Source organism: Dreissena polymorpha, chromosome 2, assembly GCF_020536995.1.
Source record: "Dreissena polymorpha isolate Duluth1 chromosome 2, UMN_Dpol_1.0, whole genome shotgun sequence".
NCBI lineage: Eukaryota > Metazoa > Mollusca > Bivalvia > Myida > Dreissenidae > Dreissena > Dreissena polymorpha.
In genome coordinates, this window is record NC_068356.1 from 109615715 (window position 1) to 109637388 (window position 21674).

Below are 21674 nucleotides of genomic sequence, written 5' to 3' on the forward strand. Positions count from 1 at the left end.
GTCAAATTGACTTAAACATTTATGATTAGTCCACCAGCCTTTTCAGGGGTAGAAAGTATATTATAACAGCTGAAATTAGGTCATGTCTCAACTCACTGAAGTTGAAATTCTGAATATGGTAAGTGTAAATGAAAATAATTAATGGCATAATTCAACCAATTTTACACTGTTTAAAATAATTAATTACTTGTAAATTTGATATCTTTGTTTTAATATGCAAGACCTTGCCCTGTTAAATTCACTGTTTGATGTTTTCTGGTTTTCAGTGTTCATAAAAAATACTGAAATACAGTGCCTACATGAGCAACACATTCTTTCATAAGAAAATCTGACTGTTTACCCCTCTGAATGATTCTTACTCGCCCAGTCTGGGAGGATTTACTGTTTGTCCCTTGTTAGAGAGTCTGGCGGGAATAACCTTTAACCTCATCCTTTAGAGCCTAGCTCACCCAATAGGGTCTCCTGGAATTAGCTCTTTGCAAAGCTTGGTCAGGAAATCTTTCATAGCCCTACTCACCCAGCTTTCTGAACCAACTTTTTATAAAGATTGGGCAGGAAATTAACTGTTTCTCCCTTTTTACAGATCCTGGCTCTCCTAGTAGTGGCTCCCTGAATCAACTGCTCGCTCAATTCGGGAGGGAAATGGTGGACCTTCTGAAGGCTATGCCTAACTGTCGTCTGGCGTTCAGCAAGTTCATACCGATCTACCATCAGCACTTTGGACGCCAGTGCAGAGTGGCAGATTACGGATACAGTCGACTCAACGAGCTCTTTGATGCTGTACCGCATGTTGTTCAGGTAACATCTTTTTGAACTTTATGCTTTGAGTTCGCCATTGTGTAATGTATATTGCATCTGTCTAGCGACCTGGAGGTCACTTTTTTGACCCGATATGTAGGAGGAGCATTTTAAGATCTGCCCTTAAGACACCAAGTACTGGTTCCACCCAGGAAATGGACTCAAAAGCAAAATAAAAATCATTCTTATATCTGAAAACACAAGAGTATTAAAGAGTACACTGTGTCCAAAATTACATTGTCCGAAAACATACCCTCTATTTGGTGTCCTGTTCTGCGTCTGTCAGGTGATGGGGACCGGGGACCGGAAGGTGCTAACTTTGACCCACAAGGCGCAGACGAAGAGATTCACTGCTGACCTGTTGCGTCTGCTGAAGAACGTGCCCGGTCGTCAGGTGTGCTTGTCTTCACTCACAGAGGAGTTTTGTAAGTTGCCATGTCCTTAGTTTTTTAAATTCAAGATGGCAGCTAGAATTGGTTTGAAAATGCAGGTTCATCTGAGAATAATTATAACTTCTTTCATTATACCCCCACAAACGAAGTTTAGGGGGGTGTATAGGAGTGAACTTGTCTGTCGGTCGGTCGGTGGTGTCGGTTTGTCTGTCGGTCCCTTTAAGTGTCCGCTCTCTAATTCAATTGGTTTTCATCCAATCTTCACCAAACTTGGTCAGAAGTTGTACCTACATGATGTCTAGGCCAAGTTTGAACATGAGCCTTGCGGGGTCAAAAACTAGGTCATGGGGTCACTTAGTGCGTTTTAAACATCACAATGTTGTCCGCTCTCTAATTCAAGTGGTTTTCATCCAATCTTCACCAAACTTGGTCAGAAGTTGTATCTAGATGATGTCTAGGTCAAGTTTGAATATGGGTCATGCCGGGTAAAAAAAAAGGTCACTGGGTATCTTAGTGAGTTTTAAACCTCACCATGTTTTCTGCTCTCTAATTCAAGTAGTTTTCATCCGATCCTCACCAAACTTGGTCACAAGTTTTATCTAAATGATCTCTAGGACAAGTTTGAACATGGGCCATTCCGGGCCTAAAACTAGGTCACGGGGTCACTTAGTGCGTTTTTTAACATTCAGCATGGGTTCAGCTCTGTAATTCAAGTAGTTTACATCTGATCTTCAGCAAACTTGGTCAGAAGTTTTATGGAGATGATCTTAAGGCCAAGTTAGAACATGGGTCAAAAACTAGGTCAAGGGGTCACTTAGTGCGTTTTAAAAATTGAGCATGGTGTCGGCTGTTTTTTGTGAAGACGACATGCAAAATATTATGTGTCAATGCGGCATGTGGGGGTATTTGTCACGTCTGTGACAAGGCTCTAGTTTTAACTGAAAGGTTGTGTTCTGATTGGATTATCGGATCATATGACCGGATTTTAATTTTGCAATCAACCCACTCTGTATGCGAAATGTAACGTTAATATTCATAACTGTATATCTGTTTCATTAACAGTTTTCCAAATGATGTCAATACTTTGTGGGAAACATATTAAAATTGCTTTTCATTTATAAGTTAAGAGTTAATTAAGAGAAGATGCCCAAAGTAAGGGAGAGCAGCTACAAAACAGGTCTTCTTAACGCTCAAGAATTCTCGTAATAAACTCTTCATAGCTTAGTGTTGGCCCCTTTTTTGTTATTCACAGCAAAATTGTAACGCCACTGGCATTATTTTTTATGAATATATAATAAAAGATGTATTAATAAGTATATTTTGATGCATATTTACATACATTACTGTATCCTGTTTGCAATGTCTTATGCAATCTTTTAAAAAGACTCATTAACAATATTATTGTTTTATTGTTGGAAAAAATTAAGTATTAAATATTGGTTATTTTGGAACAACAATTGTATGTATTCAGGCAAGATGTTCAACAGGAGCTGGGACATCATAGAGTACGGGATGTGTCACCTGGACGACATGCTGTCTGACATTCCTCCTAACACAGTGGTTGTAAGTTTACATTGCACTTGAAATATTTTTATGCGCCTGGATCAAATGATCGGGGTTATATTGTTTTTGGACTGTCTGTCATTCTGTCTGTCCGTCATTCTGTCCCAAAACTTTAACCTTGGTGAACTTTTGGAATATTGAAGATAGCAACTTGATATTTGGCATGCATGTGTATCTCATGGAGCTGCACATTTTGAGCGGTGAAAGGTCAAGGTCATCCTTCAAGGTCAAAGGTCAAATATATGGCTTCAAAGCCGCGGAGTAGGGGGCATTGTGTTTCACAAACACAGCTCTTGTTTGAATCTTTTTCAAGGGTTGGGTTAGAAATAGTTAACTTTCGGATTTCAATTTCAAGTTTTAACTTCTGGAGTGCCAGGTACCAATAAGTGTAACTACTAGAATGATGAAACTTGGTTACTTTTTTAGACATATTCACAGCGATTTTAAATTGTTCCTTCAAGTTAAGTTGTATTCAGAGTTTTGAGGATTTATGTGTTATTTTATAAATCGTGTTTTTATTTTCTTTCAGATGACACAGGATGGTCACAATACTTTGATTTCATTGCCTCGTGTTGGTAAGTTTTGGCTTTTCTTTTCACTTTTCTATGTAATTAATTGATGTTACCCCAGAAAATAATAATTGTTTGGTTTGTTTACTCACCCCAGAAAATAATATTTTTTCATGTTGTGGACTCTAACCCCTTAAAATAAATATAGGATCTGGCACTTGTTGTCATATCATACCATATTTTATTAAACGAGTTCAGGAATTTTGTTAGTAAGCGAACCTTTGGCGCTAACGAATTTCCTGGACGAGTTAAATAAAATATGGTATGATATGACAACAAGTGTCAGATCTTTTTTATCACATGCTTTTACATGAGCAAACATAATGATAAATCCCGAATGTTGTTTACATTTCGGGACGTCATTTGACGTTGCAACGTCATTTCAGCAAAATTACAAAATGCGATTGGTCAATAAACGAAAATGAAAACGCTTACAAATGTTGTATTACACACGTGTAATAAAAAAAATATGTAATGGTTATATTACATGGGAAACAGGGTATGGCATGTGATAAAATACTTTATTATGTTGATGGTAACCCCAAAAAGTAAAGTAATTTGTTAACTCGCTCTTAAAATAATACATGCATGGACTGTAACCCACAAAATATATGTCTGGACTATGGATAAGAACACATTTGTTGACTGTAACCCCAGAGCCAACAGACGAGGAATTGGAGAGAATCAAGCAGTTCTCGCTCGAGATCGTTGACCTACTGAAGCACAGCGACCACTGCAAGATGCTGTTCTCTAAGCTGATTCCTGCCTACCACCACCACTTTGGGCGCCAGTGTCGTGTCAGTGACTATGGCTATAGCAAGCTGCTGGACCTGCTGGAGGCTCTTCCTCAAGTTATTGAGGTTAAAACAAATTTAGCCTTTACCTTTTCTATTTTGTTGTCATAATTTTATAGAGCACCATAATGTTCAATATTAACTTACAGAGTTATAATTTTGAATTTTTCTTAGTTGGAATAACATGCTTGAATTGTTTCCCTATGTACATTTGTCGGAGATTGAGCTAGACTTTGAAAAAAACACTAAATACCTTTGTTTAAACATCGCTGAACCAAGGGAAGTTTCATTCCAAATTGTTGATATGTAATGTGATTTGGAATGGATTTTAAAATGGGTCAAATATGATTGTACCCGCAGATTTATGTCTTTGTATGCCTCCTCACTTATAATTCCAGAATAGACTACAGTGTTACCCCTGTCCATGTGTGTGTGCCAATTTATATTTGTGTGTGTGTTTGTTTATGTGTGTTTAATTTTCTTTTCTGGTTCATAACTTTTTCTTGCATTATGGAATTTGAAAATAAATTGGCACAATTGATCATTGCATCAAGATGATGTGTCGGTGTAACTACCATGCTGCTCACTTCAAGGTCAAGGTCACAGTAGACAGAGTTTTTGCATATTCCTTATACATGTATTTATATTGTGAAAGTGTATTTTTCTTGGGTTATTTTTTTGTCATGCATTCTGGGATTTTGAAATTAATGGGCACAAATGATAATCCTATCATCAAGACTGTGTGGTGTGCACCAACCCCATGTGGCTTGCTTATAGGTCAAGGTAAAAGTGGTACTATTGATATCCATCAAACAAACAGTATTGTAAACCCTTTCAATCTTAAAAAGAGTACAGATTTTGTCATCTCTTCATGCCACAATAATTCATGATTTTCAGTGTTCCCTTGCACAATTGGAATTGGTAAACTCCTAAGCTGGACCAAATTGCATCTTTTTAACTGGACCTTTTTGAGATACATTAAAAAAACAAATGACACTTACATATTGAAATCTCTCTTCAGCTTGATGATGAAGGTGAAGAAAAAATAATCAAGCTGACAGAGAGCAAGCTACGAAAGGTAGTTGGAGACCAGATTATCTCCCTTCTGAAGCATCGCAAGGTGCAGTGTTACCCGCTGGACCAGCTGATGCCCGCCTACACGCAGTTCTACGGCTATGCTATCCCACTGGGCGACCTGCGTGTTCACAATCCCCAGCAGCTGATGTCGAAGCTTAAACACGTTGTGAAGGTTAGTGTCTTATTTGTATCACTAGTCAAAGTATAGCATTTCCTCGTCAACCATGCATCTGATTGTTCAGGGTCGATAAGAAGCTGTGTTATCTGACTAAGTAACATTATTTCCTTTGCATAAATATAATAACAGGAGTAACCATAGCCTACCTTTGTTAACAGATGTCATCTGTGTTTAGCTGACCATTTTCCAAATGTTGGCGTCCATGTCCGCCCTATGCTCTGGTTAAGGTTAACATGCAACAAATTCATTTCACTGTTTTTTAAATCAGGTATTCTATTGAACAAGTCACCATTTCACCTGGCTTTACCAAAGAAAACCAAGTTTTCTGAACAATAATAGATGAAATTATTTTCAACCTGTTTATTTTAGCTCTATTGCAAAGAAAGCTTAAGGCTTATTAAAGCTTATTTAAAATGCTCTCGAGTTCATTTCCTGGGACTTGAACCAGTACTTGGTGTCTTTGGGGGAGATCTAAAGAACGCTGGGGATAGAATAAGTGACCTCCCGTTTGCTAGCTTACACTGAATCCACTTTGCCATGGCTACCTCTAATAGTTATGCCTTAAGAATGGTTATGAATGTTTTTTTATGTCTACATGTTTAATTATGATATTTCTCCTATTATGTTCTAGAAAAAAGAACAATTTATTACAAGTCAATTAGTCATCCCGCTTATTGACATCTTTTCTAATATTCCCACTTAACAAATCTCCTTATCAGCTGGAAGTGTATGACGGCAGAGAGTACATCGTGGTCGCAGATCGTACCAGTGCTCCCCCTTTGGCTCGCCAGGTTCTGCAACTCTTGATGGACCAGAGTGGTGGTAGCCTCCCTTTGATGGAGCTGTCCAGCAGATACAAGACAACTTTTGGCACCGAGCCAAATATAACAAAAATCAAGGAGGAGCTTCTGGATTATGTTCAGGTGAGGTCAAATAATAATTGTTGTTCCCAGGTATTGCCCCAAAACCCAACATTAGGGTACAACTTTCAATATTTTTTGTGAGCTATTGTCCTTTGCAGTTTGTTGACTGTACCTGTGTAGATCTGTTGGAATTCCACTTTCTTACCCACTGAGGTTTTGTTTAAAGCTTTACTTATTTTAAAAACATGTTTTAGGGCCAAACAACGTTGGAAAGTTTGATAAACAGCCTTATCATTCCAGGAAACTTAAACTCTTGAATTAAATAAAATGTTAATCTTTGTATTTTGCTTTGACAATTAAGTGTTTTGCTTTTTATGTACCTGGTAGGATGGCATATAGCAGTCGCAATGTTCGCCTGTCTGTCTGTTAGTCCGTCTTTCATTCTGTTTTCTGTAGATTTTTTTACGCAACGCTTTTAGATATTGGGCTAATTTTTGGTAGGTGAGTCGACCTACATGACCTACAGATGCAGTGTAAGTTTCTTACCGGTCAGTTAATTTTTGGCAAACGTATGAGCCTTGGACTTACTTTGAAATTTTCTCTATAATAATCTTTTTCTGGAGTTTTTTTTACCAAACACTTAAAGATAATAGGGTGAATTCTTGAATGTGAGTATGCCTATATGACTTACAGATGAAGTGTGAGCTTTGTTCCGGTCAGTTGATATTTGGTGAAGTTATGGGCCTATGGACATTTTTCGCTCTCCTGAGTTTTTTATGAAATGCTTTCAGATATTTAGCTGATTTACACACATGACCCACATGACTTACAGATGAAGTTTGGGTTTCGCTCTGGGCCATTGATTTTTTGCGAAGTTATGGGGCGTTGACTTAAAAAATATTCTCTAAAATACCCATTTCCCATAAGTTTTTTTATCAAACACTTTTAGATATTCAGCTGATTTTTGGTGTGTGAGTCTACTTACATGACTAATAGATTAAGTTCAAGATTCGTCTTCATTTTTAGCGAAGTTATGGGCTTGGACTTAACAATTTTCTCTTAAATGAATGCTGTGCAGCTTTAAAGTGCAGAAGGGGGCATTGTGTTTCACAAACACAGGTCTTGTTCTTTACCAATCTTGACATTTTGAAGTTTGCATTGGTTTGCATTTTGGTTACAAACCAAAATCTCATTTAAAAGAAGTAACATACATGTTCTTCGTCACATTCACAGATCAGTGGTGATGACGAATCTGGCGTGATCAGTCTCACACCGCTACAAACCCTTGCACGTGACCTTCGCATTCTGCTGCATGCCCATGGGAAAATCATGCTCGCTCAACTTGAGAAACTGTTCTACGAGCACTTCTGTGTAGAGATTAAACCTGCCCTGTATGGGTTCCCAACCATCGTGGCCCTGCTCATGGCTATTCCACATGTTGTGGCCATGAAAGGAAAGGGGAACCGGAAAGTGGTGCATTTGTCTGGAGACTTGCAGGGTACAATTGTTTTGTTTGCTTGGAAATTATTGGTTAAGCACTTTTTATAAGATTTCTGAAAATAAATATTTGATACATTATGAAGAGTACCGGTAACAGGGTGAAAAGTGTTCTGGGATCTTTAATTGAAACCCATTTTTTACTCAGTTAAACTTTTTTATGCCCCCCGGTAGGGTGGAATATAGCAGTTGAACTGTTCATCTGTCAGTCTGTGCGTCTGTCCGAAAACTTTATTGGCCATAACTTTTGCAATATTGAAGATTGCAACTTGATATTTGACATGCATGTGTATCTCATGGAGCTGCACATTTTGAGTGGTAAAAGGTCAAGGTTATCCTTCAAGGTCAAAGGTAAAAAAAAATCAAAGCGGCGCAGTAGGGGACATTGTGTTTCTGACAAACACATCTCTTGTTTTTAAAGATACTGGTAAACAAAAGGAAATGAACATTACTTTTTAGATAGAAATATTGCCTCACATTTCATATATTTTGTCTCCTATTTCCAGGTAGTCTTCCAATCATTGATGAGTCCTACAGCAGCCGCCCTGATTCTGACACGCCCTCCAATGACTCTGGCTCCGCCCTGACCGATGAAGACACAACCACTGAGCAAAAGTTCCGCCCCCAGGACATTCTGGACGAGCATGTTCCATCTGGAATGCCCTCCCCTGCATTGAGGCCAGACAGTTTTGGGGCGCACATTGATTTGATAAAATTTGATTCAAATCCTGGTAGGTGATACCACAAAAAAGTTGTGATAACTGGAAATTAAGCATTTTCCGTAATGGAAAGAATATTTTCCTATTATATATTTTATTATGCCAACATTACAATTCAAGTTTGTTTTAATGTCATAAATACTGACCTGTTATCGTATGCTTATACTTTCCAAGGGGAAATAACTCATCCGGAATTTTAACTGGGAATCCGCCACCTCAATACCGTAATACAGGCCAGGTTAAACATAGTGCAATGCAACCTAGCCAAAAATCGGTAACCAACCCTCAATATTCTTTCCGGATCAACCAGGTGTATACGTGTCTTTTACGGCTCTGAATTAAAATATTGTTTTTCACTTGGTTGAATGGGGTTTTGAATAGATAAATTGTGTTATTTATCTTTTTATTTCTCATTCGGATTAATTTGTGTGGATTTAATGGATTTTGTTTCATTTGTAAAAGGTAAGCCATGCTTGTTTTTATCGAACAATGGTTTATGTCTACCATGCTGGGTGTTTTCAGGCGCAAACGACCACGTGCAAAACGTGCTCTTCTAATAAATTGCTAGAACGTGCAAAGCATGTTCTTCTAATGTGTTACGAGATCGTGCAAAGCGTGTTCTTCTATTGACAGATTGTTTATCATTTGCCATTGTGTGCAATAATGATTTTAACGTTCCGTATGACAATCTAATTGATCGTCATTTTATTTTTCATCTGTTTTGAATTAAACTTTTGTTTAATTTATGATCTACGGCAGTATTATTATAATTTTCATTATGGTCAAATAATGATTTTATGTGCCGTATGATAATCTGGTCTGTGACCAGTTTATGGTTGAATATGCTTTGCTCTTGTTTTTAACCAGGTTTTCCGAAGGAAAAAACTGGTTATTAGATTGGCGAATGCGGGCGGGCTGGCTGGCTGGCTGGCTGGCGGGCTGGCTGGCTGGCTGGCGGGCTGGCGGAACAAGCTTGTCCGGGCCATAACTATGTCGTTCATTGTCAGATTTTAAAATCATTTGGCACATTTGTTCACCATCATTGGACGGTGGATAAATACCCGCAGATCATGGATGATAGTTGCAGTATCAGTCACCGGGTATCGGGCACGATCGCGACCGTACTATGCTAAGTCTCTTAGACAGTCGGTCAACATCAGACCATATGGCGACACCCGTCAGCCGGTCTTTGCCCGATGGCATTGGTCAAGGACATCGACCAATGCCGGACCATTTGGCATCCGCCATACGGTCATTATCCGGTGACAACACTGGTCATGATATGACCTGGTACGTCACCGGGGACGTTGATCACGGACCATTGATCGACGTCTGACCGGCCGGTCCGGTCACCGGTCATGTCACCGGTCCGGTCCGGTCATTGATCACCGGTCCGGTCACCGGTCATATGTCATCCGGTCCGGTCACCGGTCATGTCACCGGTCCGGTCCGGTCACCGGTCATGTCACCGTCGGTCACCGGTCCGGTCCGGTCACCGGTCCGGTCATTGATCACCGGTCCGGTCCGGTCACCGGTCCGGTCATGTCACCGGTCCGGTCACCGGTCATGTCACCGGTCCGGTCACCGGTCATGTCACCGGTCCGGTCCGGTCACCGGTCCGGTCATTGATCACCGGTCACCGGTCCGGTCCGGTTACCGGTCATGTCACCGGTCCGGTCACCGGTCATGTCACCGGTCCGGTCCGGTCACCGGTAATGTCACCGGTCAGGTCATGTCACCGGTCCGGTCATTGATCACCGCTCCGGTCACCGTTCAACAGTCATCAGTTAGGCCTGCCACCGATAACACCAGTCACCGGTCAAGAAGAAGAACTCGGTCTTCTTCATTGAATTATTCTCCTATTCTTCGTTGAATACATCGTCTTCATCAAGGATTAGACATCGGACACGCTCTTCTTCGTCGAGCAGTTCTCATCGTCGCGGCTCTCGTAAGCGATCACGTCGTCACTCACGGAGACGTTATTCTAGAAGATCTCGGTCTCATCGCAGCCGATCCACATCTCGGCCGATCCAGATCTCGACATCGCAGGAAACGAGGACGTCGTCAACCTTCACGTAGACATCAGCGGACTGCATTGAGCACCACTGGATAGTTATCGAACATACATGTACCTCTCCTTCATTGAGCAGTTCTCGGCGTTGATACGCTCGTAAGCGATCATGTCAATGCTCACGGAGACAATATTGTAGAAGACAATATTTCCAGCGTAGCCGAACAATATTTCGGCATCGAAGTTATATGGATGTCGCCACTTCTCACGTAGGCGTTAATGAACCTACTGGTCATATCGACGTTCTCCATTTTATTCCTTTATGAATATCATGTCTCCATTCCACGTGTGATGGTTCTTCTTATGGCATCCACACATGTTGCAGTCACCGAGCCGTAGTTGTATACGAACACTAGTTCGTTTAACATTCAGGCTTCGGGATAAGCTGTTCTTTTCTCCACTACGACTACAAGGACACTTATGCCTATTAATACTGATAATCTACCGTTGTTTTCCGGTTAACATTATCAGATGACTTCGTGGATGGTCATTCTTCTGCACCAGATATTTCCATTCTGACGCAGTTATATTATACCGGTCCCGATCACCGGACATCGGTCACCATTCATCAGTCATATCACCGATCACTGATCACCGGTCAGAATAAGTGATGTCTCATCGCCATCGGATTGGATTTTTTGGCATGATCTTCTTTTCCGAGCAGTGCTTGACATTGATAACAGACCATATGGATTCCACCATTTTTAACCAGGTTTTCCGAAGGAAAAAACTGGTTATTAGATTGGCGAATGCGGGCGGGCTGGCTGGCTGGCTGGCTGGCTGGCGGGCTGGCTGGCGGGCTGGCTGGCGGGCTGGCGGGCGGGCGGAACAAGCTTGTCCGGGCCATAACTATGTCGTTCATTGTCAGATTTTAAAATCATTTGGCACATTTGTTCACCATCATTGGACGGTGTGTCGCGCGAAATAATTACGTCGATATCTCCTAGGTCAAGGTCACACTTTGAGTTCAAAGGTCAAAAATGGCCATAAATGAGCTTGTCCTGGCCATAACTATGTCATTCATTGTGAGCTTTTAAAATCATTTGGCACATTTGTTCACCATCATTGGACGGTGTGTCGCACGAAAGAATCACGTCAATATCTCCAATGTCAAGGTCGCCACGACTAAAAATAGATTTAAAAAAAAAACAAAAAAAATACAAAGGGGGTTAATTTTGTTTGTTCATTTCAAAAGTTCAGTTTGAGTTTTCTCCCTTTATCAGATTTTTTTTTCACAATGAAAACCTGGTTTTGTGACAATTTTGTCCCTTGTTCGGTCTTTAACTGGTAACGTCACCGGTCATATTATGACTGGTCCGTTCACCGGGCTACAGTTACCGGTCATTGACCGGTCCGGTTCGGTCACCACTTACCAATTACCGCTATTCCACTGTGTTTTCATCGGTCAATTTTTAGTATCACGGGTATCGTCTACATTACATAGTTGTATACCCCTGGCTATGATTGTATTGAATACTATATTTTAAGGATTCAACAATCTACATGACTTTTTGTGTTTTTCAATACTGATGTTCTACTGGCGACGGTTACCAAATCATGCTATATCTGTTATTTGTACATCTATCTCAACCGGCTACATGCAGACTACTGGTCTTGCAGATAGATCGGCTGAAGTGGGCTCGGAGACTAGCATTGGGGTCGAACATTACTATTTGACCTCTATTAATTTATGTTCGAGACCCGAAGGATGAATTGTTTTAACCGCCTTTACCTGTCGGCTACAGACTTTGCAGTCAGTGTCACGGAACAGTTGGGACACATTAATGACGCTAGCAGGATTAGCAAGACGACATTTGTATCAAGTTCTGCTTTTCTATTGCTCCTACGGCAGTGCATATTTTCAAGCTACTGGAATCAACAAGAGTTCTGATACATAGGATTGCCTATCAGATTGACCGCATAGCGGCTACAGTCTTGTAGAAGGTTTAGGAGCTATTGAACTCAGATCTTAGATCATAGGATCTGGAGGGACCTCATCTTAAAGTTATTCTTCTATTACACTTCTGGCCTTTCGGAATTCGTCCCGGTTAGAAGTCTTGAAGTAAATGGATTAATCAAGTCAGAATTTAAGACTTCCATGCATTCTACCGGCAAGCGTGGACCCGCTTAAGGTTACCCCTAGGGTTTTCACCTTTTTCTGCCATCACACCTCCGATTCCGGAGGTACCACTATCAATCATATTTCCGTACTTCGCAAATCGATGACTTCGCGACCTGTATTATCCAGGATTTTAAAGGCGCCTGTTATTGGTTCAAGAAGAGGCTATATTCTGTAGATAGGTCATAAACTTATAAGTGTTAAACACTGTCCTATTCTACCAATTTTCAAGTGTGTTTGGAGTGGGAAAGTTCGGCTTGCCGTGGTTTCTTTGCCCACCCATCCTTGACAAATGGTTCCGGTCACCGGTCGGTATTTACCGGTCCGGTCACCGGTCCTTCTGCTGAGACGTCTTTCTTACGTCCGTTTCAGCTTTATTTTTAAGATAATTGTATTAATCTCGGGATTATTTAATGACACAGATTTCCATCTTTTTGTCATTATTTACCACTATTCAGTGGTGTCTAGACTAGAAGATTATCTTGGCAAGAATATAGTTTATTCTACCACAACCTTCCTTACATCTTAAACAGATGTGAGCAGATAAGGTTATGGACGATCACATAGAACAACGTATCTTGATTTTCTCAATTATGTGGTATCCTAACGAATATCACCTGCACATCTACATCTTGAAAAGCGAAAATTCTTTTTAGCTGTTTTTCATTTACAACACATTTTCACGATTCCTTTGTGATGGTTTCAACTATCACACATCGGTCGTGGTTTACTTACAGACACGGAGGTGATCATATTATCACTCCTTGTAACTGGAAATCAGGAACTTATTCGTTCTTTGCAAGAACAACAAATTTTCTCTATCGTCTTTCTCATACCAGTTCGTCTCAACGCCCTGTTGGACGTTTTGTCCTGCAGTTCTTTCTTTCGAATTATTTTTCCGTTGGGTTCAATAATGTAATTGCGCATGCGCGGCAGTGAAGTTGCAGACGAGTTGCATGGTGTACATAGTATATCAAAGAATGTTGTTTATCATCAAACGCTAGTTATTAGCGTTATGCGATCGTATATCGCAGTGTATACCGGTATGCTGCACAACGTCAACAATGCAGTTCACAGAAATCGATCCAGCAGGGTGTGCGATTGTTATACATTCGTCCATTGACATAAACTGGAATATCTTGCCTTCTTGGTGAGTTTTTGCAATAACTGAGTTTTTGCCATAATTTCATGAAATATACTTAATGAACCATGGGATTATGGTTCTACGACCTTTTAAGTCTCCTGTACAATTATTTTCAGGAAACTTCTTCACAGGTCAAATATCATATCTCACCGAGACATATTTTTACTGATCCAAACATGTGCCACTTCATGTCTGGCCATTAATAACTTTTAGTTATCTCTACAGAAGAACGTTTTTCTGTTAGAGTTTCAATCCTTGTTACTTGTGCAAGGATAATTCCATCAGAACTGTATAAAGGTTCTATGGAAATTCATTTTTTTACTGGGTAATTGAGAGCATAGTTATTACCTTAATCACTTTGCTAGATACATAGAGGTTTTTCTCATCTTTTTCTTGATGATAAGAAATTTGTTCTTTTCTTCATCAAAGGATAGAGATTATGCTTTCGTATACCTTGTTTTGTGTAAGTCATCGCAACTCTGTGCTGTCTTACCTATTTTGGAACTGATCCAAACTATGGAACGTCAACACTATGTTTTTCGTTCCTTTACCTTCTTAAGCGGTTTTGACTTGTGTAACATGTTGGGATGCTTAATGAGCTCCCTATGAACCTTTTTCATCAGGCTTATTAACAGTTCCAATATAATTTTAAGACGGTTTTCCTTCTTATTATGGCTTTTACCATACGGAGAAGTGAAATTCATGCTTTTTCTGTTGAATACGACCAATTCCAGTTGGATCTATTGTCGTTTTCACTTTGTTGTGTCAGCCAGGATTCCTTGCTTAATATCAAGTCCTCTATATGGCTTCTACCTTCAAGTTTCCAAGTTTTCTTAAACTGGTAGTCATGAAGATGAGGATAAACTTCTTTGGGCAATCAGGGCTTTGAAGTTCTATCTCAGCAGTGTTAGTCAGAAGTCCATTCGAGGTTCTCAAAGACACTCTTCATTTCCCCAAAAAAGGGGGGGGGGGAGATGTGTCTGCGGCTTCTATTTCTCGGGGTTAGACCTCGACTAAGGAAAGTTAATCTTATCCTATCTAAGGATTCATTCCTTTTTAGGATCTGACCGCATGAATTAAGAGCTCTGTCTGTTTTGTGGGCATATATTAATCACACCCCACTTTTTGACGTGCTCTAAGCTGTTTACTGGAGGAATCCGACCACCTTGTCATCTTTTTATCTTCGTTTTCTGAAGTGCCAACAATACAATTTGTATACGTTTGGGCTTGTTGTGGTTTCACTAACGGTAGTTTTCTTTACGACATAGACATATTACTCTGTCCGAGAAGTTATAATTAATACCGTTTTAACGAAGATTACTTGATATCATTAGCTGATAACCCTGTTTATGGGTTCTACTGTGTTGGGAAAATATATACGAACCTTCCCACCGCAGCTGCAAAATCAGCATACGATAACAGGTCAGTATTTATGACATTAAAACAAATTTTTTAAATAAAATTCATTTTAATTATTAAATACTTACCTGTTATCGGTAAGTCCCACCTCCCACCCCGCTATTCGATTAATATTTTTGTATATATATTGAAAGAATATTGAGGGTTGGTTACAGATTTTTGGCTAGGTTGCAATGCACTATGTTTAACCTGGCCTGTATTACGGTATTGAGGTGGCGGATTCCCAGTTAAAATTCCGGATGAGTTATTTCCCCTTGGAAAGTATAAGCATACGATAACAGGTAAGTATTTAATAATTAAAATGAATTTTATTAAAAAAAATTGTTTTAATTTATCAAAATGCAGCTTCCTTTTTTGCACTTGTTTTACAATAAACAACTCAAGTTATTATATTTTCTAAATTATGTGCGTGTTTTATTTAAAAGGGTAATTTTTATAACAATTTGAATAATTTGGGTAAATGTGACATAACTTTAGAATTTAATTTGAAACAAAGCAAAGAACAAATATTTTTGATTTTGCATTTTTTTGGCAGACTATCGTGACACCATTTTTGCTTCAATATGTGAAGAGGAAAAAAGTCAACAACAAACTCCCCTTTGCCAAACCCCCACATCACAGCTTCTGCAGTTAGCCGCTCAGTTTTTGCCAACTGCAGATGACATAGGTGGATCAGGAAAGGCCCCAGAAGGGGCAAGGGCTCCTAAATCAACTTTAGATCTTCTGAAAGAAGGCTGGTGGGCAGCCAGTCCAAGCCAGTTACAGGAAGTCAGCAAGAGCATCAAGAATGCTGGAATTGCAGACAATATGGCAGCTCTGAGTCTACTTGAAAACGTACACAAAGGAGAGACCACGGGGAAAGAGAAAATTTCTAGAAGAAATGAAGATGAGGAAGAAGTTAAAAATGAAGAACTTTATTTGCAAAATAAACAGGACAATAAAAGGAAAAAACCAGTCACTGAAAAAATGGACAAAGATGGCACGCAGCATCAGTATGCTATTCATAGTTTGGCGTCGACTCTAACATACTTGAGAGAATCACAGCAGATATGTGACGCCTCAGGTGATAACATGGACAAAACGAAAGGAGTAAAACTTCTCAGAAGAACAGACACAGATTCAACAATACTTAGAGAGCAGAGGGAATCACCAACTAGAGAGCAGAGGGAATCACCAACTGAGCAAAACTATCTTACCATTAAAGATAATGAAAGGCAATCCCCACTTCCTGATAATTCAGTCTCTCACTCCCTTCAGCCTGGATCCTACTGGTACTCAAAGCAGTTCCAGTCAAAGTCGTCAAACATTGAGTTGCCATCAAAAAGTCCTGACGATGTTCGAAAGGTTTTGGCCTCACTTGCTCAATCAAAGCCAAAATCCAGTGAGCACGGCGAGACAGATACGAGTAACGATATTGAGACTACAACCCCACAGGCGAGCATTGACAACAGCGAGTCGTTCTCTGCTGATACAATCACTGATGACTTTAGTGACATAGATTCCAAGAAATGGTCCCAAATTGGTGATGGGCTGAAGGCAAAATATGCAGATGAATATGACAGTGGTGGTGCAGACATTAAAGGGAACTGGGAGGTCTTGAAAATGGAATATCCAGGAAATCCAAAGGGCAATACCGAGAGAATCATTCCAGGAAAAACCACCAAGCATGATATAGAACATAAGCTGGGCAATTGCATTGCCGAGGATTGCATGTGCTATGAGGCAGTGTTCAGGCAAGATCAGCCAATTGAAACTAGTTCAGTCAAGTCAGATTCGAGCTTCGCTGAGAGTCTTGATCTGTCACCTATGAAGAAGAAATGTCAAACGTCAAGACTGAGCGCCAGCTCACTGAGTGATGAATCTGGAAATAGCTCGATTAACAAACGCCGTTCTAGAATTGCAGCCAAGTTTGGGCAAACTGTCGAATAATAGATTGTATATTATCAATTGAAAGCTAGAGTAGGCTTGAAGTCTTCTTTGCAAATATTTAAGTTTGAGCATTAAATTAATAGATCTTCTGGACATTCTCATATTAAATACATTTATGTCAAGAAAGAACCATTTAGCCTTAATTAGGTTAAAAAGGGTGTATAAATTTGGACTGTTCAGAGACCGGGAATTTCTATTAAAAAACAGGTTCCAGCGTCATTGTGGCAAAACAATATGTTACCTTTCTGGTGCTGTATATTTGTGTGGTAGTCTTCTCAGAGCTTTGTATGACTTTTGTGTGAAAATAGTATTTGTTATTTTGTTTTATCCTTTCCTCTGCATGTAAACACAGTGAAAAAAGTTAACAAGGTAATGATATGAATTTTCCAGAACATTTTGAGTATTTCTTATTCTGTTTAATTTAAATTTAATGTATATAGATGTTTTATGATGATAAAACAATAGATAATGTGCTAACAAATCATAGTGTGCTACATGTACAGTCAATTTAGTGTGCTTTTATTTAACCACTCACCATGGTAAATTGATTTATGATCTGATTTTGTCAATCATTTGTTGTTGTAATTTAGAAAAATTATTGATATATACCAAGTGATATGAATGAAACAATGATCATGTGTTTGGGATTAAAGAGGGTATGGACTGATGAGCTATTAAGGAAAAAAGTGAAACAAAGTTTTTATGCCGTTTTGAAGAAAAGGGGGCTTATAGTGATTGGACTGTCCGTCTGTCTGTCCGTCTGTCTGTCTGTCTGTCCGTCTTTCCGTCACTCTTTGCGTTTAGGTTTCGAAAAATGCACATTACTTCTATGTCCCTTGAGATATAACCTTCATATTTGGTATGCATGTGTATATGGACAAGGTCTTTCCATACGCACAAAAATGTTTACCCCTGTGACCTTGACCTTGAACTTAGGGTCCGCGTTTAGGTTTCGAAATCTGCGTTTCGGTTTCGAAAAATGCTTATAACTTCTATGTCCCATGAGATATAACCTTCATATTCGGTATGCATGTGTATATGGACAAGGCCTTTCCATACGCACAAATTTTTTTACCCCTGTGACCTTGACCTTGAAGTTAGGGTCGGCGTTAAGGTTTCGAAATCTGCGTTTAGGTTTTGAAAAATGCTCATAACTTCTATCAAGCGTTTATAGGGGGCATAAGTCATCCTATGGTGACAGCTCTTGTTGTAAACCATAAACCAGGCAGACAAAAGAAAAAATATCTTGTTGCCTGGTTACGTTTTTGGGAAGTCTTTTTTGGGTCAGTGTTTAATTAATTAAATTGGCATGAAAGAAGGTCATGGCTTCATTGGATACATTCTTAACCGATCTCCTTTTAGCCTATGACTGATTTTGGTTTTTGAGTGGTAACAATGTGAACATACGGCTAAATACCAACCATTTATTTTTTAGATGCAATTAGGACACTATACACTTTACTGCCTGAAGATACACTGATAACATATTTTTATGTTGTGCTATATTTGGTGCCTTTGGCATGAAAAAAAACATGCAATTTATGTTATGTTATTTGATATACATATATGTAGATTTTAAGTATGAACAACATAATGTAAACTAAATCATCAATTGAATTTCATAAACTTTAATGATATATGACAGAATATAACTGTATATTTTCTAGAGCTTAATTAATTAAGTGCATGGTTAAATTGACGTCTATGTATTATAAATTTTTGTTTTGGATGATTAGTGTTTTATTGTTTAAACTTTAATAATCATTTTCAAAGACTTTATTTTGATACATTGTAAAATCCACTTGTTATAAGATGTATTTAAATAGCCAAAAAGTTAATGAGAATTTAAAGTTAAGAATTAAATTCTTGCCAATCATATTGATGATTTTTGTAATTTAAATAATTTTTGAACTTAACATTAAGAAATGTAGATTGTTTGAGGATTTTGTGTAAATAGATTTTATTATTTTAAGAAAAAAAGGTTAAGGGACAAAAAATTAGAAAACAGTATTGTTGTTTTGATTATTTCCGATTGAATTAGCATATATATATTAAGCATTACTGTATAATGTTTGTTAATATTCATCTTAACCTATTTCAAGAACTTAACAATATACCTTAAATATCTATGAACTATATTTATCAATTGTATCTATGATAATTGTTTTTGTATTCTTTTTTTTCTAAAAATTATTATATTTTTGTCTTTTCCAAAAACACATTAGTAATTTATTTAACTTATTACTTTAGCTGTGATTTATTCAATGGTTCTGATAAATATTTAATATAAAAAATGAATTGCATTATGGTAGAAAATAGTACAGAAGTACTTATGCTTGTTTTTGAAACAGTGTTTTAATAATATGCTTGTTACTGAACTTGTGTACATTTTGTGTATAAATTTGCTGATCGTAAATTTATGAAGTCTTCAATTGTATGGAAGTACAAAATAATATGTTATGTATGAGGACATAATGAAAGATTTGTCGAGTGTATATATGTTTATTTACAGTATAAACTTATGCAGTTTTTGTACGATAAGTTTTGGAGTTTGTTGCTGAAATGTATTTTCTGTATATTATGTGTTTGTAAGATATCGGCAAATAAAACTGCATCGCATACCGTATGTGACAAGCAGTGTTCAGTTTTAAAAGGAAACTGAAGACATGAGTTTCTTATTTCATTTATTTTGTTTCTAGTCATAAAAGCTTTGCAAAAACAATTCAAAATAATATTCTTGCATTGAGGGTATGTGAAGATGAATAGAATGCTCTATTTTATAGGTAAAAGCCAATAAATTGGTTTGTCTTGATGAAAAGCTAGCTAGTGTCAATTGTTTTCGTCTGGTTTCATAGATGTCTTCAGAATTATGGTCATTTATGATTTTCATGAAAACTTCCGTAAATTTATATACACATGGACTTTTGTATGTTTACCTTGTTCTTTCTCACTTACATGACTTTGTATGTATCGTGTATTGCTACGGGATATATTCCAGATGTAAGTTGATTATTCCAAATTGCATTTACTATCTATAAAGTTGTGATTTGTGCTACACAGTGTAAGTTAATGTAACTTCTTACACGTAGTTATAGTTGATGTAAAGAAAACAAACTTGGCAACCACTTATGCAAGCTTGGTTTCATGAGAAATAAATATGTGGTTATTTATATTGGATTAATGTATAAAAGCTCAAAAAGGCTGCATTATGATGGTTTCAAGAAATATATTGTAACACAGTTTCGAAACAAACAGCCTTGTGGTGGTCTAGCAATATTGCTTTTTTTTAACAGATATAAATATTGATAAATAACAATACTGTTGTAGAGAAAACCAGCATAGATTTAGTTACTTAGCAGTTTTGTAAACCAGGTTTTCCGAAGGAAAAAACTGGTTATTAGATTGGCGAATGTGGGTGGGCGGGCGGGCGGAACAAGCTTGTCCGGGCCATAACTTTGTAATTCATTGTGAGATTTTAAAATCATTTTGCACATTTGTTCACCATCATTAGACGGTGTGCCGCGCGAAAGAATTACGTCGATATCTCCAAGGTCAAGGTCACACTTTGAGTTCAAGTCAAAAATGGCCATGGATGAGCTTGTCCGGGCCATAACTATGTCATTCATTTAGATTTTAAAATCATATGGGCATTTTGTTCACCATCATTGGAAGGTGTGTCGCGCGAAAGAATTACGTCAATATCTCCAAGGTGAAGGTCACTGAGTTCAAAGGTCAAAAATGGCCATAAATGAGCTTGTGCAAGCCATAACTGTCATTTATGGTGAGATTTTAAAATCATTTGGCACATTTGTTCACCATCATGGGACGGAGTGTCGCACGAAATAATTACGTCAATATCTCAAAGGTCAAGGTCACCACGACTAAAAATATATTTATTTTGAAACAGAGGGGGTTAATTATAAACAATCAGTTCAGTTTGAGTTGTCTCCCTTTATCAGACTTTTTTCACATTGAAAACCTGGTTTTGTGACAATTTTGTCCCTTGTTTTAGATAAAACATGCATATTTGTAGCTACAAAGCAATATTGTTTTATAGAAAACTGGCATAGCTGTCGCTACAAAGCAGTTTTGTTTAAGAGAAAACAAACATAGCTGTAGCAACAAAACAATATTGTTCTGGAGAAAGTAGGAATATCTGCAGCTACAAAACAGTTATGTTTTTGAGAAAACAATATTGCTTTAGAGAAAACAGGCATGGCTTTAACCACAAATCAATATTGTTTGAAGAAAAAAGATTAGATGGTTTCCTTTCAAGCTACACAATATGTTATTATGCTGATTTAATATCGGTTGCTTCTGAATAAAAATAAACACTTCAGTATTTCTTTTGTTATTATTTTCTTTTATCTTAGACCTATAATATTTCAAGAAGTTGCTTTTTGTAATGTTCCAATGCTGTTTTTGCATGCACACACCAATAATGACCACACCTATAACAAACAATATTTCAAAATAGCTATGGCTGAATCTACACAGATGTAGGAAATTTAGTGTGATGACCGTTTCAATTCTATTTTTTAC

At 38.1% G+C, this 21674-nt stretch overlaps 1 protein-coding gene across 5 annotated transcripts in view; it reads left to right on the forward strand.

Moving 5' to 3' along the window:
• Positions 1–21471, forward strand: part of LOC127868469 (meiosis regulator and mRNA stability factor 1-like) — a 105976-nt gene extending 84505 nt beyond the window's left edge. For all 5 annotated transcript variants that reach the window (XM_052410273.1, XM_052410274.1, XM_052410275.1 and 2 more), the window contains 10 exons: positions 584–798; positions 1085–1223; positions 2662–2753; positions 3283–3328; positions 3980–4182; positions 5138–5365; positions 6091–6294; positions 7468–7732; positions 8238–8462; positions 15739–21471. In XM_052410273.1, the coding sequence (XP_052266233.1) occupies positions 584–798; positions 1085–1223; positions 2662–2753; positions 3283–3328; positions 3980–4182; positions 5138–5365; positions 6091–6294; positions 7468–7732; positions 8238–8462; positions 15739–17132 (3011 nt within the window). In that variant the 3' untranslated portion in view covers positions 17133–21471. The remainder of the gene's footprint in view (positions 1–583; positions 799–1084; positions 1224–2661; positions 2754–3282; positions 3329–3979; positions 4183–5137; positions 5366–6090; positions 6295–7467; positions 7733–8237; positions 8463–15738) is intronic.
• The last annotated feature ends 203 nt before the right edge of the window (positions 21472–21674 follow it).